This window comes from Calonectris borealis, chromosome 5, assembly GCF_964195595.1.
Source record: "Calonectris borealis chromosome 5, bCalBor7.hap1.2, whole genome shotgun sequence".
In the NCBI taxonomy this organism is placed as follows: Eukaryota; Metazoa; Chordata; class Aves; order Procellariiformes; family Procellariidae; genus Calonectris; species Calonectris borealis.
Genome location: NC_134316.1, coordinates 35,845,279 through 35,871,317, shown reverse-complemented (window position 1 = coordinate 35,871,317; position 26,039 = coordinate 35,845,279). Strand labels below are relative to the sequence as shown.

The window sequence follows — 26,039 nt, the reverse complement described above, 5'->3', positions numbered from 1 at the left end:
ACAAGGCCAAGTGCAAGGTCCTGCACCTGGCTCGGGGCAACCCCTGGTATCAGTACAGGCTGGGGGATGAATGGATTGAGAGCAGCCCTGCAGAGAAGGACTTGGGGGTACTGGTGGATAAAAAGCTGGACATGAGCCGACAATGTGTGCTCGCAGCCCAGAAGGCCGACCGTATCCTGGGCTGCACTAAAAGCAGCATGGCCAGCAGGTCGAGGGAGGTCATTCTCCCCCTCTACTCCGCTCTGGTCTGGAGACCCCATCTGGAGTACTGTGTCCAGCTCTGGAACCCTCAGCACAGGAAAGACATGGACCTTTGGAGCGGGTCCAGGGGAGGGTCACAAAAATGATCAGGGGGATAGAACACCTCTCCTATGAAGAAAGACTGAGAGAGTTGGGGTTACTCAGCCTGGAGAAGAGAAGACTTTGGGGAGGCCTTCTTGCAGCCTTTCAGTAGTTAAAGGGGGCTTTTAAGAAAGATGGGGATAAACTCTGTTGTGACAGAACCAGGTGTAATGGTTTTAAACTAAAAGAGATTTAGGCTAGATATAAGGAAGAAATTTTTTACAGTGAGGGTTCTGAAACACTGGAACAGGTTTCCCAGGGAGGTGGTGGATGCCCCATCCCTGGAAACATTCAAGGTCAGGTTGGACGGGGCTCTGAGCAACCTGATCTGGTTGAAGATGTCCCTACCCATGGCCGGGGGGTTGGACTAGATGACCTTTAAAGGTCCCTTCCAACCCAAACTATTCTATGATTCTATAAAGACTCAGTATGGCTAAAATGGAGGTAATTATTTCTGAGATCTTTCCAGATACTGGCTTTCTGAATAATAGTGAGTAACACAACTATCCTGATTGCCACTTATGTCTGTAAAATAGATATCCTCTTTGATATGGATTTCTGTTGCTCCATCTGTAGACAGTTGCAGGCTGTATCTAAAATTTTCCAATTAAGTCTGCATGTCCTTTCTAGATATGCAATCTTGCAAAGTTCACTAATAGTATGTCCAACTAAAATCACGGTCAGTATATAGCTCTTTAATGGATCTTTGTTTTCCTGTTATATTCAATGCAGTTAGTCATCATACAGTCTATTACGATTGCCTTCAAGGACATCATCGTATGTTCTCTATTGAGTCTTATGACACATGATAATGATAAAAGATCATTAATACTTCTTCCCAGTGAAGCCAAAATCTTTTTCATAGTAGTGTTAACAATATAAGGCAATGCTGCATTGAAACTGTAGATATATGGCAGTTTGAAATTAATGTAGACAGGACTGGAAGTTCAAGACAAAGTCTCTGAGTTAAAAAGACCCTCTGAAGACCGATCTTGATAGATGCTTTGAACAAATAGCTCCTGTTTTAGTTGAATGACTTCCCAGCGTGACACACTTAAGCAACAGTTATATTTTCATCTCTCTTTGTAACATGTGACTCTTCAATCAAAGGCAATCAGTGAGGGGAAACCAAGTGAATTAAATTGGAATGAAAAACCAGAGACAGCTTAATGTTTTGTGCTGGTCATAGATTAACAATTTTCTGTTGCATGGGAGGGAGAAAAGGCCAAAACATTCACACTGGTTTACAGTTTGTGGACTCAGTTTAAGAGACTTACCGTAATGAAATGGACTTCTTTTTTTGTCAGTATAAAAAGAATTTCTTGAAGTAAAATACTGGCATAATGTGGAAGATGTCATTTATTTTATTTGTCATTTATTTAAATCTGTATGTATTCTGTTGGCCATTTAAAACAAGTTGATAGAAATGGTTCAGTTGAGATTTTTCATGATGGATCAGGATGATGTATAAGCTGAGATCAAATTCAAGTATTTACCTCTGTAAGTATAAATTAATAATGTATATAGGAATTTTTAAAAGCTATAGTAGCTACTCTTTGGTATTTTGTCTCTGAAAAAGTGACATTGCACCAAATCCAACTTGCAGAAGTGGTGAAAAAATTCTGCATATTCCCTGCTATAAATGTACTTTAAAATATATGTGATGAAAATGAATAAAGATGCAATTTATGTGTTTGTGGTTATCAGTAAATAATTTTGAATAGTATTTCATGATTTAGATGTGACATTAGATCTATAGTAATACATTTAAATAATACTTATAAATAGTGAATATTATTTAGGAGTCATAGCATTAAAATACTGCACCCAGTGGTTTAATGATGTATTTAATTGTTTGTGTCAGAGGAATTTTTCTTTGGGATTAGATTATGACTACCCTTACATTAAGATTATGGTGGTCTCTCATTCGCTCCAAGTGTTTAGGATTATCCAGAGCACAGTCAAAGATCTCTTCAGGGTTATGTGTTACCTTGCTGGGATCAGTGAGGTGAAAGTAGGACAGAGAAAAGTCGAGAACTGTGGGAGGTGTTTTATAGGAGGAATTTTAAAGACTGAGTAAAATTACTCTTTACCAGAACAAAAGGTGAGTAAGGAAGGAAATACAAATAATTCACAGTCCCTCACCTGAGTGACATTCTCTATATACTGCCACTTGTAGTGTCCTGTGTGGTAAAGATTTTGATGCTTTGTAATATTACACTTTTTTTACATTTGTGTTTTGGAAGTGTTAAGACGAAAAGTACTATTTTTTTCATAAGGTTTGCTATTACAGTGAAGGGGCATATGGGACATTTTTGTATTTTGGGTACAATGAGATTCTCTGAAATAGTCCTAAGCGATCACTTAGCATTTCTTTGCTATCAATACACAATTTAATGTTTTTGACTTGGATAATTCAAAGCCACAAAGATTAAGAGTATAACTGATGAATGGTTTAGCTAATATGTGACCATGTTTACTCTCATTTCTCTTTAGTAGGTTGGAAAATTAAGCTGGAAAAACTGTGTGTATACTAAAAAAGATTGACTTTATGGAGAAAGGTATTCTGAGTTTCTATTCTATAGCTTCTTCAGTGATTTCTATATTTGTATGTCTACCTTACAAGTAGAAAATATTTCCTGATTGTCATCCTCTGTAAATTGAAACCTCTTACCTCACCAAAACCACTAAATATTTATGAATAGAAGAGAAAACAATTCTTATTATGTGTACAAACTGAAGTAGATTGGTTCTTGTTCTCTAAACTTCAGTATTTCTGTTACAGAAACACCAGTAAAAATAACAAAACTGTAGTACCGGGGAGTCTAGCCAATAACCAAGTTATTACCTCTATGAATATATTAACTTACTAATTATTTTTGAGGAAGAAATTGCAGAAAGGCTAAAACTGGTTCTTCCCATTCCTTTTACCCCCTAACATTTCACATTTTTCAGCAGCGAGGCTAGCAGCCCTGACAGCCCCAGGAGGCCCTGCCAACTGGAGGGGCACACCCTCCATTCCCAACCTGCTCCCAACAGCTTTAGCTGTTATTATTATCTGCAAAATACCAGGTGCTTCTGTGTGACCTAAGATGTTAATCATCCTTACCCCATATACATAATTTGTATATGGGATCTGGTTCATATTATCAGTGTATTTATAACAAATAGCTTGATTTCCATGTCCAGGGAAGCTGAACACTACAGCCACTAAGGCAGACTTGTCTAAAAGCTGCACAATTTTCTTGATCATATTATGGTAAATTAGGAGTATTAGCCAGCAGAAGTCATTCCAAGTTCTTTGGGGCAATTACTAAAAAAATGGCTTCTTTTATTATATGCAGCACTGAAGTCAATGTTTTTGCAGCCCCTTGACTAGCATTTTGTTAACATATACTTGAGTCTGATAGCTAGTGTTGCTATAAAAGTGAAATCTAAAGCTTTGTTTAGTCCTTTGGAGGGGGTAAAAGTTTTGGTTTTTTCTTTCCTGTGTTAATTTTAGTTAACTTAAGACATATATGTAACCTGTAAAGCTGCTGGCATTGAGCCAGCATCGCAATATTTATATCAATATCACAATAGTTTCATCTCACAACAGTTAAAATCTACAGGTTATCTTCTCTAAGTTTCTTCTAGAGTATATATATTTTTGTCAGTGATGTAGTTGTCAATATGTTGTAAACTTGAGCAAATGTTTAATAATTTCTGATTCTTCAAAATGAGATTTGTTTTGTTTTAAAAAATTGAAGTAATTAGGTAAGAAAAATGTATTGAAAACATGCTATTTAAATAAAAACTGTTCAGTTTTGGAGAGTATATATTTTTAAATAAATGTATATTAAAATTAAGTTACAGTTATGTATAAATTTTAAATAGCCATTACAGTTTAAACTTGAGTATATATTTGACAGGTATACTAATTCATGCCAGTTGGGTTTTTTCTTTTTTGGAAAATGCCAGCTTTTATAGAAATAGAAATAAAACTAAAAATAGACAAAAAGAGAAAAACAAGATCTTCTTTTTTTTTTTTTTTCTTATCAGCCAGATAACAGCCTTCTGAAAATTATTTTCTAGGTGAATAATAAAACCCAGCTAATATACCAAGAACAAAAGGCCAGCTTTGGCTGGTAATACATCTTTTTGCATAGTCAGAATAGTCTTGTATAAGACCTAAATATTTATTTCTAATGCTTTTGTACCCTAATTTCCTTTCATATGTTTCTTTCATGGGATGATCTAATAATTTTTGTACTAGTTTACTACAACAGATTATTCTTTAAATCTGACACACAGTGAAACTATAGGTTTAAATATTATGAGTAAGATAAATACCACCATATAAATTCCTAGGAATGGTTTGCACCTTTCTTTCTTGTGATTAATTTGTATTCCACTTTTATACTTATTTATGCAAGTTATACTTAATTATGCAAAAATGAAAGATGTTTGTCATCCAAAGCTGGGAAGAAAAATGTTAGCACATACTTAGAATCATAGAATCATAGAATCATACAGGTTGGAAAAGACCTCTAAGATCATCGTGTCCAACCGTCAACCCAACACCACCATGCCCACTACACCATGTCCCTAAGGGCCTCATCTACACGTCTTTTAAATACCTCCAGGGATGGTGACTCCACCACTTCCCTGGGCAGCCTGTTCCAAGGCCTGACCACTCTTTCAGTAAAGAAATTTTTCCTAATGTTCAATCTAAACCTCCCTTGGCACAACTTGAGGCCATTTCCTCTTGTCCTATCGCTAGTTACTTGGGAGAAGAGACCAACACCCACCTCGCTACACCCTCCTTTCAGGTAGTTGTAGAGTGCGATGAGGTCTCCCCTCAGCCTCCTCTTCTCCAGGCTAAACAACCCCAGTTCCCTCAGCCGCTCCTCATAAGACTTGTGCTCCAGGCCCTTCACCAGCTTCGTTGCCCTCCTCTGGACGCGCTCCAGCACCTCCATGTCCTTCTTGTAGTGAGGGGCCCAAAACTGAACACAGTATTCGAGGTGCGGCCTCACCAGTGCCGAGTACAGGGGCACGATCACCTCCCTATTCCTGCTGGCCACACTATTTCTGATACAGGCCAGGATGCCGTTGGCCTTCTTGGCCACCTGAGCACACTGCCGGCTCATGTTCAGCCGGCTGTCAACCAGTACCCCTAGGTCCTTTTCCTCTGGGCAGCTTTCCAGCCACTCTTCCCCAAGCCTGTAGCGTTGCCTGGGGTTGTTGTGGCCGAAGTGCAGGACCCGGCACTTGGCCTTGTTGAATCTCATACAGTTGGCCTCGGCCCATCGATCCAGCCTGTCCAGGTCCCTCTGCAGAGCCTTCCTACCCTCCAGCAGATCAACACTCCCGCCCAACTTGGTGTCGTCTGCAAACTTACTGAGGGAGCACTCGATCCCCTCGTCCAGATCATTGATGAAGATATTGAACAGGACCGGCCCCAAAACTGAGCCCTGGGGAACACCGCTCGTGACCGGCCGCCAACTGGATTTAACTCCGTTGACCACAACTCTCTGGGCTCGGCCGTCCAGCCAGTTTTTTACCCAGCGAAGAGTGTACCTGTCTAGGCCGTGAGCCGCCAGCTTCTCTAGGAGAATGCTGTGGGAGACAGTGTCAAAGGCCTTACTGAAGTCCAAGTAGACCACATCCACTGCCTTTCCCTCATCCACTAGGCGGGTCACCTGGTCATAGAAGGAGATCAGGTTGGTCAAGCAGGACCTGCCTTCCATGAACCCGTGCTGGCTGGGCCTGATCCCCTGGTTGTCCCGGACATGGCTCGTGAGCACCCTCAAAACCAACCGCTCCATGATCTTCCCCGGCACCGAGGTCAGGCTGACCGGCCTGTAGTTCCCCGGATCCTCCTTCCGGCCCTTCTTGTAGATGGGAGTCACATTGGCGAGCCTCCAGTCGTCCGGGACTTCCCCAGTTAACCAGGACTGCTGGTAAATGATGGAGAGCGGCTCGGCAAGCTCCTCCGCCAGCTCCCTCAGAACCCTCGGGTGGATCCCATCCGGCCCCATAGACTTGTGAACATCCAGGTGGCATAGCAGGTCATGAACTTCATCCTCTTGAATTATGGGGGGTTTATCCTGCTTGTCGTCCCTGTCTTCCAGCTCAGGGGGCTGAGTACCCTGAGGATAACCATTCTGACTACTAAAGACTGAGGCAAAGAAGGCGTTGAGTACCTCAGCCTTTTCCTCATCCTTGGTGGCAACGTTCCCCCCCGCATCCAATAGAGGATGGAGATTCTCCTTGGCTCTCCTTTTGTCATTAACATACTTATAAAAGCATTTTTTGTTGTCTCTCACGACAGTGGCCAGGTTGAGTTCTAGCTGGGCTTTTGCCTTTCTAATTTCCTCTCTGCACGACCTAACGCGATCCCTGTACTCTTCCTGAGTTGCCTGACCCTTCCTCCACAAGTGATAAACTCTCCTTTTTTCCCTGAGTCCCAGCCAGAGCTCCCCGTTCAGCCAGGCCGGTCGCCTTCCCCGCCCGTACTTCTTGCGGCACATGGGGACAGCCCGCTCCTGCGCCTTTAAGACTTCCTTCTTGAAGAACGTTTCTTCATTTTTTCACTTTTTTCAAAAATCTCTTACTTTTTAGCCTTCAGTCTTCTGTCTTGTCATCTAATTTATAATCTGAGAGGCAATGTTCCTTTTCAATATTTTTCTTATATTTTTCCAAGTCAAGGAAAAAAAAAGATATTCCTAATTTTGTTGCTTAGTTTGACAGTCTTAATCCATCCTTAAGGGTTTTTTCTCCAGTCTATGGATTAGCAAAAGAGACCAAGCCTAATTAGCCCAAAGAGCCATATTTTTCTTCTCGACAGGCATTGAATGTCCACTCCTTTTCATCAAGGTGGTTGAATAACATTTAAACTATTTCACCTTGCAACCTAGACAAAAGTTTTGTTTCCATTCTATTCAGATTTTGGTGGCCAGTAAGAATTTCGAGATTAAAGGCTTTTTTCAAAGGCTAGCAGAAAATGGGCTATATTTCAGATTTCCAGGATGACATGAACTTAGCAAGAGGTATCTCTTTTGTTAGAGCTACCTTTGTGATAGTTAAGTCCAGTGAGATTACTTTCTTCTGTAACAGCTCCAAAATGAAATGTTTTTTTTATCCAGAACAGGCAGAAATCTGTTTTTTTTTTTTTTTTAAATTAAATTAAAAAGGTTTTTTTTCCCTGTCTTCCATGGTGTTTCTGACCATACTCATTTACTTTCAAGTCCTACTTTTTTTTCCCCTCTGCATAATCATATTTCAGTTAGTGTAATGTAGATGCTTTGTATGAGAGCAGTCACGAAGGGTGTATTTGCATTGCATGTCTGGTCCACACTAGCAACCCACTGCTTTTCCAGTTTGGTCTAGGAGACTTGCTGGATGGATACTCATGCGGTTCAAAGAGTAGCTTGAGCTTGAACAATTCTTGCGTAGTTACAGTTGCTAAGATATGTCTGCACAGACCTCATACTTCTGTCAAAATCTTCATGGCAGGGCTGGCATTACACAGCTTCTCTCACCCCAATGAGTTACAGTCATTCCACCCTTGTGGCACAGAGCAAGGACCTTAAGCTTTCTTCATGTGGGTTAGGTGTGACTATAGGCTCAAAGGGGATTTCAGGCTACAAACAAGGCTGTGACATAGTCTGGGCTTGAGGCATTAATAATGTGGATGGTCAATGAGACAGAGCATAAAAGCAGGTTCAATTAACTTTGTGAAGTAAGTTGCAGCTCTGTCATCAGAGGGTTGAGTTCTTTTATGTGTAACTCTCATTGAAATTGATGTTAAATGTGTAAATTGGGATGACAGCTGGGTGTTCCAGCGGAACAAATGAAAGGTTTCTTGGAATTCAGGTCTGCTTTAGCAGCTTTGGCTGCTAAAAACAACATCTAATGTTACTAATATTTAAACAGTCATGGCTTTGAATAATCATGGAAATATTTCCACCCATCCTCTTGGTGATGTGTTCCTGAACCAGCTTTATAGCATACTGCTTTGCTTTCTTACTCAGCAATCATCCTTACTACACTGCCACAGCCCCTTCATTACTTCTGCTTTATTCCTATTATTTTTCTTCTTCACGCTTTCCTACCTGTACCTTTTGAAAGAAGAAAGCTCATACTTTGCTTCTTCACAAGAAATGATCTCTGCCACCTGTTTGAATACTCTGGGCAATTACCTGTAAGATCATTTCACAAATGAAAGGAAGGAATTCTGAATTACTGTTACCTCCTTATTCCACAAGATCTTTGGAATGGATGCAAAAATGTGCAGAATGGAAAAAGCACAGTTTTAGATGCCCTGGGGTGTCTGAGGCACAAGCATAGAGCTAGCAAATCTGACCCGGAATGATCCACACCTTTGTGGACTGGGGTAAATTAATTTCAGCATCTAACATTCTTTTAGGCAACTGAATCCCAATAATTGTATTGTAAATGATGTGACAGCTTTTTATTGCAGCGACATTGTTAACTTTCATCAAGCCATTCCTTCAGAAAAAAAAAATTTTTTAAAAAACACATCTGAATTTTGGTCTAGAGCCTCATCATACTTTTTGGTACTTTGTTGTCTGTCTTTGTTCATTGTTCTAAAAATGGAACTCTCTTTAATTCTGCGTGTTTTCTTCTGGGAACTACCTGTATTTCTGTATTACATTTCTAGTTAAGTATAATTTTGTCATTGTCTCTGTCTCAGTGTAGTAAGGCACTTCATTTGACTTTTAAACATAAAACTTAACAGACTATGTTGGGATTTTCTGCAAAATGATTTTATGGTCCTCAGTCCACTGAAATAGCATCCCATTTTTTTAATCCTAGTAGGAAATTTGATGAAGTGAAACTAATTGTACTTCTTGGTGACACAAGGGCTGAGGAGGACAAAACTTAGAGGTCTTTGGCCAATGTGCAGAATTTGCATAACAGGTTTACTGTTACAACAGAACTGTGAGCAACAGAAATAAAAGGAGGTTATGCCTCTCATTTGGTTCATTGGGCATCTACATGTTGAAGATGAAAGAATTTTAAAATATAAAGTATACCTTTTGTATGAATCAGAAATATGACCAATAGCATTTTGCTGTCACATTCATATAGTGGTATGCTTTAGCATGGCGTATGTTATCACAGTGCCTTGAAAGAGAAAACCACCCTTTTCAAGAACAGTACTGAATGCATGTTAACTTGAAGCAAGACAACATGTGCTTATGATCGATTTGAATAGGAATGCTTTCCAAAACAAAATTATATGCTAGATGGCCAAAAATTGCTAAGCTGTAATTTTATTTTTAAAGTAAATGCAATACTGGCAGCCTTGAGGTTGCTGGATTGCAGTAATGACTGGTATTTATATCTGGTTCATTAGCATGCCAGTGAAAAATTTTATGTGACAAAAATCCATTTGGCTAATGAACCACCTTTTAATTAGACCTTGAATTTTCAAAAGAATACAGCTTATTTTTTTCCTCAGTAATGTAATATAACTGCATGGAACAGTTGCGAAAATAAATTGAATGACAGGAATATTTTCAAGTAAATTAAGCAGACTACTTGTTAGGTGCTTAGACATCTAAGGTTTTGTTTTGCTCTGCCAGACCTGACTGAGGCCAATAAAAAGGGCCAGGTTACATAATGAAGAGTGTTTTCTTCTGTTTCATAATAGAACCCTCTGGGTTTGAGAAAGCCTTGATAAAGCTAAGATACTTGTGGCTTCTTCTGGTGGTTTATACAGTTATTTTGATGTGCAAGTGTTACTGAATGTGCATGTAGTATCTTGTAGATGTTATACAATCAGCCATACACTAAGCCTGAAAAAAAGTCTTTCCAAAAAAGCACTTTAAAAAAAATAAAAAGCTGTCCCCAAACTTGACTGGTTTTAATGTGTAGATGTGTCAGAGTAAAGACTGTGAAATGCTGCTTGTCATTTTGGCAGATACTTGTTAAAATATGAATACTGACTGTATTGAAAAGAAATTTAGGCGGTAACTGTTGATGTAAAGTTCTAGATCTTTTTTGCATTGTTTCCGATCAGTAGTTTTAAGATTGCTATAATTAGCCAGTCCTTTATTGAATCTTACTGTAAAACAAAGGAAATGAGTGGTGTTGAGAGATAGCTATTCTAGAGTAACACGTTATCTCATGGCTTCTGAAACCTCCCTGTTGTACTGTTCTCCCTTCATTCCCCTCTTTTTCACCATCCCAACAGTTCCTCCAGTCCTAGTCAGTCTTAATCACTAACTATAAAATCAATGTTGCTATGCCTGAGGGTGCATATCCTGATATCTGACCTGACCTCTCTGAAGGGCAGGTATACTGCTCTAGGCAATGCATATCATATCATGCTATTTGGGGAGAAGTGCCGTGAAGAACTGGAGAAAGCACTTACTAAGCAGTAAAAAGGCAGATGAAATTCAAGGAAATAAATATGAAGCTATGCACAAAAAAAAATACAATTTCACTTCATATATAAAATGAAGCTGACCATTACCTTTCAGGAATGAGATCCTTGAGTCACGACAGATAGTTCCATGTCAATATTGTTGAAAAATCAATAGCTTTCAAAAAAGCAAATTGAATGCTATGAATTTTTAGAAAAGAAATAAAACCCCAAAACATTATGCCATTTTACAAGATCTAGTGCTCTCAAGCTTCAAATATCTTGCAGTTCTCATTTCATTCTCTTAAAAAGTATATAGGTCATGTTCAGGAAAGGACAACAGGATGTTTTAAAGCACAAAAAAAAATTGTCATGTGAGGAATAACGAAATAATCTCTTCAGCCTGGGGAAAAAACAAAAGATAACTGACAAGATGTATGCTAGAGATTGTAAGAATGTGAGTGGCTGGAGAGGTTGGATAGGGCTGGATTTTTTGCTCTCTCTCCAGTATACCGACTGCAGTGCACAAAAGCATGTTTGTAGGAGCCAGGTTCAGAAGAAACAAAAGGACATAGTCCTTCATGCAGCTGAGCTGCAGGAACTCTTTGCCAAAGGATACTGCAGAGCCCAACATTTACATCAACGCAGGGGACACTAGGAGTAGAAGTCTGCTGAAGGTTACTGAACAGCTTGCACAAAAACAGGTGTCCGAGTTGCAGATGGTGGGAGGACAGAAGAGTGCATGGAGGAATTATCATGTGTACTTGCATGTTCTTACACACTTCTTTAGGCATAGGGCTCTGTTAGATGTAGGGTACCTGAGCTAGTTGGACATTTGACTCTTACGTTCTTTTTCTTTTTTTTTTTTTTAATTTTTTTGCTCTGATACTATAAAAAAAAAAGTATTCCCAGTTAATAACACTGCTTACACTGTTGTTATACGCTGTCTTGTTGCAGTGATCTAGTACTGTTTAGGAATGTTTTGCAGCGTGTCCTTAATCTGAAAAGAATTCTGTTTCTCGGAAAGGCAATCTGTTCCCAGAAATGCTGTTAGGGATAAAATAAATATTGCTGGATAAATTATTTTGGGGAAATATTTAATTCCATGTAGTTATTTCATTTTATAGTTTTACGACTGGGGAAAAAGGAAAGGGAAAAGCTGAGGCAGTGTAGTTTACCCTGCTGAACATTTTACTCACTTTAAGTTGTTTTATATTGGACTGGTCTAATATCAGTCAATACATAGAATTGAAAAATTTTCCTTGCTGAGAAGCAACACTTATTTTTAAGGAATTATGTATACCTTTCTTATCATATAGATCAGAAGTAGTTTTCTAAAGTTTTTCTTCATACTAATGAACAGATGATCTCTCTTTTTAATGCCTGGCTAGCTGATCATGTTTCAGCTACAATGGACTTGAGACTCGAGTCTAGAAAAGGTCTGACATTGCAATACAAGCATGTCTGCAGGTACGAATTTCAATCCTGTGGCAGGTCCTAGGTCAGATAGAAATAAAGGGAGGAACCATTGGCTTTCCTACATTGTGCTTTGGTCTGGAATAACCTTATTGTACATAATTTTGTTAATTTTTGTTTCAGTTTATAAGCTATGATATGTGATATCATATTACACCCACCTACTCCCTGAGTTCTGTACACTTATTACCTAGCTTGCAGGAGGCAAATATGATTAATAGTATTTTCTGAATATTTAATGTAGAACTTCTCCACTGCTCCAGTTATAACAGGAAATTGTGAAGGACGGGACTGCCAAGGCATATGTTGAGCTGGGATTGAAGCTCCTGAAAGGTTATAATAAAACATATGTTTACTTTGGGTGAATATATGTGATTGCTATGTCTTGACACTCAAGCAGTATTAACGTGATAGTTCACTCATACACACCAAAATGTTGACGGTAGAATGAATATGGTACCTGTACAGCATCTTGTCTTAAAGCGGAATTTTCAGTTGCCAACCATTTTTAACAGTTGAAGAGAAGCCACTCATGGATGCCACTATAAATTAATCTTGAGCTCACAGATGTTATTCATGTAGAGTACATCTCACTACATGTTTACAAAAAAAACAAGGTGCCAGGAAAAGCTTAAACGTAAAGGAAATAGTTTGAACCTTAATTTATTCAAAGAAAGCTAAAATATTTTAAGCAATCTATTACCACTTCCACAACCCCATGTTTTCACAAGGAAAGATATCTAAATAGATGGCATAATTTATTTTCAGAAGTACTGTTCACCTCTAGCTTCTTGTGAAATCTGTGAAAGCAGGGAATATTCAACAGCTATGAAAATGGAAAAAAATGTCCAGTAGTTGTTTGTAATGATTAAGTCAGAAATGGTACCAAAGAAAAGGAATAAAGAAATGGATTATTTTTCTGGAAATTAATTGAGAAAGAAGACAGCCTATGGATTGTTTTTTGTTTTAACTGCTTCATTGTCCCATGTTTAATACAGCCAGCTCATGATTAGCTGAAACAAGTGGGGCTTTGAAATGTCTTAGATAAAATAAAAGCATAGATAATAATAAAATAGTGTAAAATAGGCCATTCAGTATTACCGTTTTAATTTAGTGGAAAGAAGAATGCAAAGCAATGTCAGTGACACAGCTCAGATTCTCATTCAAGTGCTGACTGGAACTGAGAACAACACGTCTCAGTGCTCCATGAATATGGCTATACTGCTTTCCTGACATTTTGGATGAATTGAAGCCCATTTGTGAATCATGGTGTGCCACAGTAAAGATAATCCACATGTTTAATTGGAGAGAGTTGGCTGCGAGCATATCCAAAAATTGCATCCTATCCAGAGTCTTTTTCATTGGTGATGGGACTTGAACATACACGAAAACTCAAGTCAGAGGATTTGCAGGATTGGTGATCAGTTCCCTTTGCTCGATCATCCAATTTTCCTAAGATGCAAAAGTCAGTATAGGTCTGTCTTTGCCTAGAAGTTTATTTGATAGTGTTTCAAACATCACAATGATAATATTTAGTTGATAAAAGCATAGCATGGCTTTGGAATTTCTGTAAGCTCATGATGCACTAAAAATCCATTCAGAGATACCTGCATTAAAAAAAAATCAGCTGACTCTTTTGAAATTTTGTGTGATGCAGACCAACTTAGGTTCCTCATGACTCAGTCAGTAGTGACACTGGGTGTACTCATGCCAGACTTACAAGAGTGTGAACCAGAGTAATCTCTTTCTATTAGCTACTGCCCTCATGCTGAGATGTCACTACTGAGTATCTGACCATTGCAGAGAGGTGTTCAATGCTTGCTTTCTGTTTCTGCCTTGGTTAAGTAGAAAAAGTAGGTATCAGTTGTCACAGGACATGTGAAATAGTGTAGCTGTAGAGCTCTATCCCAAAGAGTGTAGAGGTCCCACCTCTTTGGGAGGTGAATTATCAAATAATTTTAGGTGTCAGACTGGCTTGTTTGCTTCTTTTATAATTAGATGTAAATATTAATGTGGCTGCTTTTGCAGAAGAGGAAAGAGATTCCTTAATGACTCTGAACTGTGTGATCCTACAGTTACAGAAATGCATTTTTACTAGTTTTGAACACAACTTTTCGCCTATTAATTTATTACATTTCAAGTTATATTGAGTGATAAGTGACAGGCTTGTTGTCTTTCCACTTGCACGCATTCAGTACTCACATGGTTAAATGTCTTGACAGGCAAATTCTTAATATCAGGATTATTTTTTATTGCTTATATCCTAAGGTACCTGCCCTCTCAGGTAAGTACAGCTGTTTAAGCTGTCTGATTATATACTTTGCCAAGAAAATCTTTCTAAGTGGTACTTGTGGTAGTTACAGTACACTAAAATCTTTCTAATTGGAATCCTTTCACAGTCTGTTTCTTCTCCTAAATCTCCATCACCTTTCTCTCTCACTGTCTTTTCTCTCGTAGCTCTCCCTCTCTGTCTTCCTCTCATCTTAATCCTTGACCCTGGGCAACTCCTCCATTTATTACTTCCTCTGCTTTGTCTCTCTGTTTGGCATCTTGACTGGCTCAAACACTGTTACCGCCCCATTTCTTTCTGCTTTCTGTTCACTCACATCTCTCACTCCTTGTACCTCAAGTATTTTGAGAAGTTTCAGTGTTTGTTTGGAGACAAATAATGTAAGTCTTTCCCCATTAAAAATAGATTATTCTTCTCTGTCTCTTTCAGTCAGTATCTGAGCCTGACTGTTGTCTCTTACGTTTTTAAAACTGACAATTCTTGTGTACTGTGTTATTTTGTTTATTTAGCATTAAGCACACTGCTAAGCACAAAATTTTGGTTGATTCTATAGGTTAAATCCTTCCACCTATAAGAGTCTGCACAGCTGTATGTGCTAAGTTACAGGATTAGGACATATAAAGATAGATGTTAAAAAAAAAAAAGAAAAAGAAAAAAGAAAACAATGCTTAAATCCTGCAAAATTTTTTTAACCAACCTTTCCTCTTTGGTTTGGCAGTTCCTATGTCAGTATTTATTTTGTTTTTAAATATTTAATACTGAACAGAAACATTTCATTATTATAATTAATTCTATATCTTTCTTCATTGGACAATATGTTATCACTTTCCAGGAAAACATCAAGCTAAAATGCGCTACATTTAGTACCTTTTCATTTCTTCTAGATTGTTGTGTATTAATCATTGCTTATGGGAGTATATACTGAGGACCATATCTGTATCTTAATAGATAGCATTCCTGCAGATGTGGATTTGGGACTGTCTGTGGTAGGGATAGGACAGGTTACACATTGGGATGAAGGCATATAAGATGGTATTTTGTTATTTAATAAGCATTAAGTATTGTTATAGACTACAGTCAGAGCTGTTACTGCTGCCTGTCACTTATGCTTTCAGTTCTTATGAATTCATCAAACTTTAATAATTTCTGATAAAATTATACATCTCGTGTGCTTATCTTAAATTGAGGTTTTTAAAATGTCACCTGAAATTGTTTACCTACTTGTGAGAAACAGGTTGGAGAAAAATGTTGTTTTAAAACAAAAAAACTTGTTATAATAAAAAATATTTGAAGGAAGCTATTAAATTTTTCTGGAAGATAATTTTTGTCGGGAATATATTTTTATCTTTCTGTCAAATGTGGCTAAGTAATGGGGTTTCAAAGAGAAAAATCATTTGCACATGTCATTGAATCTTATTCTTAGCATTTTTTGCAAAATACTAACCTGCAGGGGCCACGCTCCATCCAACCTGCGCTGTTTCTTCCCACCACCGCAGCCCTAGGCAGTGTACAAGAAGCTGTGACCTTTCTTTAAATGAAAGACAAGAGCTGGAGTAGAGGTAAGGAAAGGTAACCAAGAAAGAGGCCAGTGCTCAAGCTCATTCTTGAATTAATAGCTTGGCGATTAACTCCCAGAGGATAGATTGACACCGTGTAACAGCACAGAAATATCCAACTGGTGTAGAGTTCAGCTGGTGTGCCTGCATGACTTGGTCCAGAATCAGGAAGAGATACTAGTTTATGTCTGAAATTAGTATAGCTATATATTATAGCTATGTACTAGAGTACAGCTATGCAGGGCTTGTTAAACAGAATGCAGGGCTGCATTGAATAACTGTACTAGTAGTTCGTACTATTAGCTATTACATTAGTAGTTTTGATGCCACTGTCAGACATCCTTCCAGTGGATGTAGAAAATTAGTGTAACAAAACTTTCTGTGGGACCTTGTAGAAGAAAATGATCTCACAGATCTCTATGTAAGTGGATTCCCTAAATGGATTCTGCCCACTCACAGCATGTTGTCACTCTCTCTCAAGATAATGTGTATGTTAAAGCAGTCTGGCCAGCATTGCTAATGAGGTTATAGAGAACAAGAGACACCAGCTGTCAAATCCTCACTACATCTCTTGGGTTCTTCTAGACTGGTGACAAAACAGGGTTTTTATCCCCCAAGGGGGGATCCCCTTCAGATAAAAAAGACTTTTTTTTACCTGTAAGAATCAACAGTGAGTATGGTGTGATCCTTTTGCCACAAAATCTTGTGTATTTTGTCTGCAATGGATGTTAAGCAAGGTTGCTGCCCATTGTCTGTGTTTCCTGATTCTCAGTATCTTTCAGGCTATCGTGTGTCTTCCTGTTGGATAACAGGCAAAAGAATGTCACATGCAATGCGGTGTTATTTGATGAGGAGGAGGAGGAACAGCACAGGCCATGTGGTATAACTCTCTTGCCATCCTCCTCCTATTGTCAGAGTGCAGTTTTCCACTGATGAATTTATGGTCTAGATGTAAATAACGCACTCGGTGTTAATTAGTTTTGTTGCTGTAAGTAGTGTCCCTGGTTATCTATACAGGCTATTCTTTTAATTGTTGCTTCTGGTGCTTTTACACATTTCTTTCCATACTTCATTAATTCCAATCTTAATACTTGTACTAAAAATCTTTATATAATAACATTTGTGTGACCTCTGCAAATAGATTCATCCATGTTAGAGCTTATTTTAGCAGTTTTCAACATTTTAAGGTGTATTGTAAAAGACATAGATTATTTAAAATCAATCTTGTTACATGTGTCGTGCTTTTTCACTTATCTAATGCCCAAACCAAATCTTGCCTGTGGTGACTTTGTCTTTCTGATAGTAAACAGAAGAGTGAGAGCCAGTGGGTAAGGGGAAATATTCTAAAAACCACATGAGAAAAGTAACGTAAACACTTTAAGTCATTAAATAGCTTATTAAATTTACTTAACCCGCTGACATTGTGGTCAAAGACTCTTCTAGCCTCTATTCCTAGCTTGCTGCCTAAAAGCTTTCAGCTGTGTAGCTTTTTGTCTGGATTTTCCATATACTTCTTTATTGTCCTTATTGCACTAGCCACAGGTTTCTAATCTTTTCAAAGACTATTGTTTGCAAGGTCAAATCTTGCTAAACAAAATAGGGAATAAAGAATTTAAACATCAGTCTCCTCCTCCACATTCTTTTAGCTCACTGGCTAAGGCCACAGATCAGAAAACCTGTTGTAAAAAGACCCAGTGAAACACTCCCCAAGTAGTAGACAGCAATTACGGTATCAGGAATGCTTCAGTTTTCGGTAGTTGCTTTGAGTGTAATCTATAACTATGGTATGTACTATGATTGTATAGAAATGACTTCAGGTAATGAAAAAAACAGTTGTAACCTGGTTTTGGAAAATGATAATTATCTATTTTAGAGACTTTTAGCATATGCTTAACACCAAAAGCTTATGTTGAATTTTCAGATATTTCAAAGCCTTGTGTAGTATGTAATTTTTGTATGTCCACAAATTGCTAACTTGGCAAATGTTGTATAATTAATATATGCTGATTGGATATTTAAGTAGATTACTTTGGGTATTATCCCAATCTGGAAGTTACTGTGAGCACTGAAATTCTTTGGCATTAAAAATGAGCCTTTTGCTAAAAGTTCCTGGCATTGCAGCTCAGAACCTTGGCCTGAACATTGATTGTGGGGTTTGGCTGTGGACACATGAAACTCCTTTGGGAATAGTGAGAGATTCAGAATTTGCACCGAAGTGCCAACTGCTTCCTGCGTTATGTCCTCTTGGGGTTTTTTGTATCTTTGTTTCTTTGCTTATAATGCCAGTTGTGAACACTTGGAGAGCATCCTGCTTGCATCTGAAAGCAAGATTTGGCTGGAAAGTGACAAGGCAGGTCCTGCTTGTTATTTGCTCAGTGTAACTAAACTTGTTAAATTTGAGTATGTGCTAAAGAGTGTTTGAATGGGGTCAAACTACTCAGTAGGTTGCAGGACTGTATCCGAATTCAGCAAATACATTCTGTACTTGTTACTAGATTTCCTGTTCCTGAGGTTTCTTGAGCACTTGTTGGATGGTTGCACAGCATTGAAATTTGAATATGGTTCTCTCATCTTTCTGCTCATGATCTTGCTCTTTTTTTTTTTTTCCCTAATCCAAATTGTACTAGTTCTTTTACACTAAGTTAGTGATAAGTATTCTCATTTTTGCTATTAGGGTTTGCTCTATTAGGGGTTGGGGTTTTTTTGTGTAGAATAAATAGATTGAGGTAGAGGAAAAAAGCAGTATAAAGTATATAAATTACTGTAAATGTAAACCCTTAATAAAAAAAAATTATAAATCAAATTCAATGTCAACAGTCTAAATGGAAAGTTATTTTAATACAAAAAAAAAAGAAATCTAGACAAGTAATTTATAGGATTTGATAGATGTTATTAATCTTTCTTAGGTTTGTGACCAGTCTAAAGCATTTTTTGAAAAGCTTTGAGTCGTATCACATGCTCTTACGGTTGATACATTCTGCATTGAGAAGTTGCACAAATGTTTTTCGCAAGAAAATAAATATTTTGCATTTCCTCCACATTTCTATATTTAGTGGTTATACACTCAAATTTTTAGGCCAGAGAGCTTTATCTTCACTGGTTTTTATCGTTGTTCTTTTTGTAATGTTAGAGGTTCATGTCAAGGCTATGCACAATTTATCTCCTCCTGTGGGAAGATATCCTACTTTGAGTTCACACTTAATAACAGACTAATCTTTATTTGCTAGCTAGAGAGGGAGGTCTTAATATTACTTGGCAATAGATTTCTCCATCAATAATTGGATGGATTTGAAGCCACTTAAACATTTTTCCCCATTATTAGCAATACTAAATTGTATTTGTGTTTGCAGGGAGAAATACGACACAGCCAAAAGACAGTAAATTGTTGCTTGTTTTGGATATTGATACTTCAGGAGCTTTTAGCTCTCTAAGCATTACAAGGACCCCAGTCCTCAACTGCCACTGCAGGGTGTTGCTGCTCCAGAGCTTTGTTCCTACTCTCATCACTTTCAGGGATTTGATTTACAAATTGTTCTCAATACTGTGCCATTCAGGCTTCTTTGTTTAGAGCAGTATAGCAAGTAGCAGGCCTAACATTTGCTTTTTAAAATCCACAATTTGTCATCACGCAAAAAAAATTCCTTAAATGTGCTGTGGAAACGCAGGCAATCTTCAGCAAGGATTTTGCTAAACTGCTTATAGTATGAATCACCTCATGCTCCAATACAGATTAAATATAAATATAGGAAATAGGGAGAAAGATGACAAAGAGTCACATATGTCTTCATTCCCAAAAACAGCATTTAGCATCTTTCTCCAGTTTCTCTAGTCTTGCACTTAACTACAGATTTTCTTAATGTTAAGAGGATTTATTTGTCTACCTAGTGCACAATGTTCACTTTTCTGTGCAGAAAGCTACATACTGCTTTACATTCTATCCAATGCAATAGAAAGAACTGTATTGATACTAAGATTTCTTTTCAGTCTTCTCTTGAGTCTGTAGCGGAGGAAACAGGTTCCTTCTATTTCCTTCCTTCACATAAAGGAAATCTGGAAAATTAAGAGGGAAGGAGGAGGGCTCCATCTAGATTTTTTAATTCCCTTTCAGCTTTTCTTATTTTTCTCCCTACTTATTCATAATTCTCCAACTTCAAAACAGAGTTTAACTCCAGCAAAGCAAATCTTATTGTCCTTTGTGTCAGCTACATACATGGGAATATTGGCTGCCGAATTTATATGCTTATACAGAATTAATGTCTTTATGTACTAACAGATCTGAGATACCACAGATGGCATGTGCATGGAACTGTGCAATACCATCTACCTACAGAATCTGAAACTGCTGTGACTACTTCCAATGCTATTTTTAAATTGAGATTTATTAAATTGGTGTCTGTAGAAACAAAAAGAAAAGAGAAATTTTAAACAGGAAAAATCAGAAAGCATTTATGGCTAGGTTCTTGATTAAGAAAGAAAAAGGTCAAGCAAGAGGGGTGGATCATAAAATTTGAGGTGCACACAGCAAAAAATAGTTTTGGTAGGATCTGCATATTTTGGAGTTCCTTATTTTTAAAAATTATGTTGACTTTTCAGCTGAGGTTACCCTCACATTCCACCAATGCTTTCAGTAACATTGGTCAAGCTTAATCTGTTTGGGCAAGGAAGTATACAAAAGATTGTTTAACGTGCTGTGACTTGCTGATGTAAGATCTTGCAACAGGTAAATCCCTACAGGAATATAATTGTCAGTTAGTAATACTGTAAGTGCTCTAAATGTAGTTCTGATGTTCAGAGTGCTCAGCTCTGCTGTCAAAACAGTGCCTTGACATAAGCAACTTTGCCACTTAGACTGTTTCAGTTTTGTGGTTTATTCACTTGCTGAATAAATCTACTTGGTTATTTATTTTGTTTGTTTGTTTCTAAAATTTAAGACCCCCAAAACCTTACATGTCCACAAAACTTGGCATTCTGAGACTCATTCTCAAATGGTGTACAAAGACTAAAATTTTATTTTATTTACCTTCTTTTCACTCCTTCCAAGAGGCAAGCAGTGAACACAAGTATCTAATTAACATAAGGTTTTCTTTATTCATGCTTCACATATAAGAGTGTTTATAACATTTAATCAAATAGGCAATAGAATTGTACATTACATAGAAATCACCATACAAAAAGAGTAACCATTATATTTTTATCATGTGTGATATAACAAAGCAATCTAGAAAGAATGGAGTGTGATTAAAAGATTAATATATGGAATGACCAGTGATCAGGAAGCAAAAGCTAAAAAGACACAGTGTAAACATTGGTCTCAGACTTAAGTGTGTTGTGGTTAAGCAAACCATGTTCCTACAGGGAATGGATACTATGACTCATCCTAATTCCTTGGACTAACAAAAAAAAAGTTTGAGAAGCTGATTTTTTTCCCCCAAGTTCTTTTTCCAAGACAGCTAAGAAAGTACAAACAGGCTTTGCACAGAGAGAGACTGCCCAGAAAACATACTACGTCCTGTAGAAACTGTAGAACTGTGGATTCCACAATGGTAATTTCATAGAAATGTATTACTTGTTATCTAATATGCCTATTTGCTAATTTAAGAGATTGTGTTTAAAAGACTTTGTATTACAAGAATGTGTTATTTGTACAAAAAAAGACAGGTGTAATTACCTTATAACTATGTAGGTTCAGCATAGTAGTGTTTAGGAGATCCTGGATGTACTATTTATTATCACAGTCTGATGATATGACCATGTCTATCCCTGAGGTTTCAGTGCCTCATTTGTCTTACCTGTAAATTTGACAAGATAAAAAAGTTGTTTACTTACACTCGCAAGTCTGCATGGTAAAAAATTGCCAAGGAAGCATTACGTACTCAGTCGTCCTGCATTTACTTTGCTCTGTCTTCCATTCCCTTGGGACAATAGATGGCAGCAAATCTGTATTTGGGCAGTCTTCTTTCTACATGCAGTGTTCATAGGAGGCACTACCTAATTGCTATAAACTGCAACACCTGGAAGACAGTTTGAGTAGCAATTGGACTCTCTTGGAAGCTTTTTTTTTCAGAGGTAAAAAAAAAAAAAAAAGATGTCAAATCAGTTAAGTTGGCTAAAGGATAAGCATATGCATTTTAAAACTTCCTAAATTCAGCCTATGATTGAATGGATATATACATGTGTTTGCATATACATGCATAAAATATATATGACCTTTTTTTTAAACACACACTCAGATATTTTAAAACATTCATTATAAATTTGTGTAGCAAATAAACCTAATTCAACCACAGTCTCTGAAATTATAGAAACAATCTAAATTTCCTCTTTTACACTGGGTGGATTACACTGGGTTGCCAATTTAAAAAAGAATTGTTTCCTGGATAAATGTAAGTAGCAGTAAAATCCATCTGTTGGAGCTGACAGAATGGTGAAATTAAGGGAAAAATATGGCCAAGTATTTAAGAATTTGTTAAAATAGAATAGTTAGAGAGAGAGTTGAAGTTGTTCTTTCATTTTCCACTGTCTGCTGAGGCGGATGGCTCCCTTAGCATAGAAATGGTTGTATGGTAATGGTGCGTGCAAGTGAGAACTGGTTCAGGGAAGAATGGGGTCATCAGCTAGCAGGGTAAACCCACAGATAACAGAACATTAAGTAATAGTTGGAATAGCAAGTGGAGAATAGAGGCTTGGTAACAGACTTGGGAGCAGCCTGCCAACAGCAAAAATACCGTAAGTTAATATGATGGTGCATAAAATTAAATTTGGACAAAAACTGAATCTCTGCAGCTGAGGGAGGTACTCATTTTTCTAGTAGTCCAGAAAGCATTTGGCAGGGCTGACCATTCTTAGCTGTGCCACAGTTAATTATGGGAAATACCAGCTGCTGCAAGAAGGAATTGTGAATGTGGCCTCTTGCTACAGCTCTGTATCACTTACCAATGAAAATTATTAGAGTAATCACATTATGGGTAAAATTCACTGCTACCTAGGAATTTTCTCTTTAGCACTAGCTGACCTAGAATAGACATCTCGAAACAGAGGGCACATAGATAAAAATAATTGATTCAGACTGACTGCAGAATGCAACTGTAGTCAAGCTTTGAAGTATTGGAGGTAATGCTGAGCGGGGTGGGCAACGGGTGAATAGGTAATTACAAAACCAAAATGAATTCCCAAAGAGCATTAAATTAAAAATGGTAGTATTTCCTGTTTTTTACTATGTATATCGCATTTTAATATTGTTTTAATGCTACATTGTTTTATGGAAGTATGTATGGTTTTTATAGGTTATGACAAGATTCCAATCTTTTTTGCAATGTAAAGTCAGTAGATATCCACAAAAACTGTAGCATTGGTATGTGACAGAAATCAGGAGAAAGGCTAAAAGCTGGCGTGATGGGTTTGCTAGCATGATACAAATAATGTCCAATTACCTTAAAAATGGTGATTTTTAGTTTTTCCTCTCCAGTCACCTGGAACTTTCCTTGTATTTTCCACATTATAATCATGTAAAGTAGAGTGGCCAGAGGTAACTGGGCTAATTGTATGGAGCAATAAAGATGAGGTCAAAATTCAACTGATATATTTTATTCAGTTTATTTTATTATTATACCACAAAGCATAATATTTTTATTTCTGAACTTAAAGTTTTCTAAATATCAGAATGACTTATGTAATGACGTAAGGGCCAACAAGGAAAATAGTTTATCAAATGTGTAAAAATGTGATCTTAAAGATGGCACATCTGGACTTGAGTATGTCCTAAAATACGCTGTCTTGTGTTTGAATATCTTAATACAGTTTCATATTATATGCAGTGCATAATTTCAAAAAGTGTAAGGTATGTATAATACTGTTTTTGCAGAAATGCTGCCTTTTGATAGGATCTCATTTTGAGATTTTGTATGAATAAGAAAAAAGATGAGTTTATTCACACAATAATAACTGATTTGTACTTTGGATTGTTGGCCACATTACCAAGTATTTTACTTTACTATGCTTATTGATACAATGTGGCACCTAAATTAGTTGGAGATATAAGCTTTCAGAAAGTTTGAAAATCAGCCTATATTTAAGCAAACAGGCTTAGATTCTGATCCTAGTGCCTCTTTTTTAACGTGGTCTTTTAAAATTAGGGAAAATGCAAAAAATTAAAAATAAATTACAAAATTGTAAGTGCAGTTGCTTGTGTAATGCTAAGCTACCATATGTAGCAGCCAGGAATTGTGCTAGTATCTGAATTTTCCACTAGAATGTTCCAAGCTGGATGTGTGTGTGTATATGAAAGAGGGTATATATCCTAGGGAATATAAAAAGAGGTGTATGTATCTTATATCATGTCACACATTACACTTCAGAGAACACACTGACTTCATGGAATTCATTGGTTTTCTCATTGCTAAATTAGAGGCTATCATGCAGAAAAAGACTTACTACTGTTTTGGGGGACCAGTAAATCAGCGATGCTGCAAACGGGAGGGAGAGTGCTGGGTGGTTGCAGTGTGTGACACGGAGGTGTGTACTCTTGGCTGTCAGATTTTGCTCTTACCTCTCCCACTAAATCCACACCTGTTTGTTTGTAACTAAACCATTCCAAAACTAGGTTCATACTATGTTTAAAGTTACTGGAGCAAGGTAAAGTGTTAAATATCACTTTTGATTGAAAGAGACTGCTTTTTATGCATTTGGTGTAAGGGACTAATGTGGATTGGCACGGTGCCCACTAAGGCTGTGTTTAGCCAATGTCAGAAAGTTTGTCTAATCAGTCTGTTGAGCTTCCTTAGCTTAGTTTTGTACTTCAGAGCCACCTCTGGAATATGTGTGTGTAACAAGCACATTCAGGAGGGCAAGTAAGAGTGCCTTGGCAGAGGAGGTGAAAACTCAAGCACCTTACATACAGTGCGTGTCTGTGCATGGGGGAAAGACAAGCAGCTCACTTTTTTTGCTAGATCTGTCCCACAAAATTTTTTCTGAGTGAAAACAAAGTATGTACCCCATTTATGCCATTCTGTTTTGTTTTAAACAAAGAGAACTGTAAGTGCATGTGTTGGTAGTGTGTACCAGAATTTGAAAAGGATATAGAACTTTCTATGTGCAGGGATTATCTGTAGATGCATACAATTATTTTCTTTTGTTTCATTTCATTTTGTTTCATTTCATTTTGTTTCGTTTCATTTTGTTTCGTTTCATTTCATTTCATTTCATTTCATTTTGTTTCACTTCGGCATTCCAGCAGAGTCTGCTTTAAAGGATGACTTCACTGAACGGCTGACTAATTTGGATGTGGCAAACAGAGATGAAGATACTTGGGTTTTGGATTGCAGATTGGGGCACTCAAACCCATTTGCTCATTCAAGTGAGAAAGAGAAGATCAACAGAAATGTGTTGCATTTGAGCCTGGAACCGAATGTGAGTAGGACTCTATTCATGCTATATTGGGTTTTAACAAGCATTTATTATATACAATTATATTTCTGGTATACATTTATTTCTGATATGTCTAAAACCATGGTCCAAAATATCTGACAAAGTTTTGGATGGGATACAGTTTTCCAGATGGTTTGTGAGTCCATATGCCTATGTGCAGCTAAGCTGAGAGCAATACATACAGAAAATATTTAAAATTATATAAATAGATTAAGATACATGATGTGTCATTTCTAAAGTCATGATCGGTGTTTAGTTTAAATTATTTGTTTTCCTGGAAATGGATTGCAGGAGCTAGCAACTAGGAGATGACAACGATAAAAATAGGTATCAGGAAGATTCAAGTCAGCAAGCAGTGTGTGCCCGCGCACACGTGCGTGTGTGTGCGTGCATGTGCACAGCCCAGGACTGCTGGGAGCCATGCTGTTGCTTCTCAGAGTTTTGGAGCAACTGAACTGGCACTGGAGTCAGACTGGCCATGAACTTGACAGGAAAGTTTCTAAACTTCCTGGGATGCAAGACACTGAAGCTTCAGATGGCAACCTGAGTTAATCACAATGCGAGACGCTTGCTC

At 37.5% G+C, this 26,039-nt stretch overlaps 1 protein-coding gene across 1 annotated transcript in view; it reads left to right on the top strand.

The window, feature by feature from the left end:
- The window catches only part of FMN1 (formin 1), a 188,145-nt gene that overhangs the window by 11,415 nt on the left and 150,691 nt on the right, over positions 1 to 26,039 (top strand). Inside the window, exon 2 of the mRNA XM_075151791.1 lies at positions 25,275 to 25,447. Coding sequence (XP_075007892.1) covers positions 25,275 to 25,447 — 173 coding nt within the window. The remainder of the gene's footprint in view (positions 1 to 25,274; positions 25,448 to 26,039) is intronic.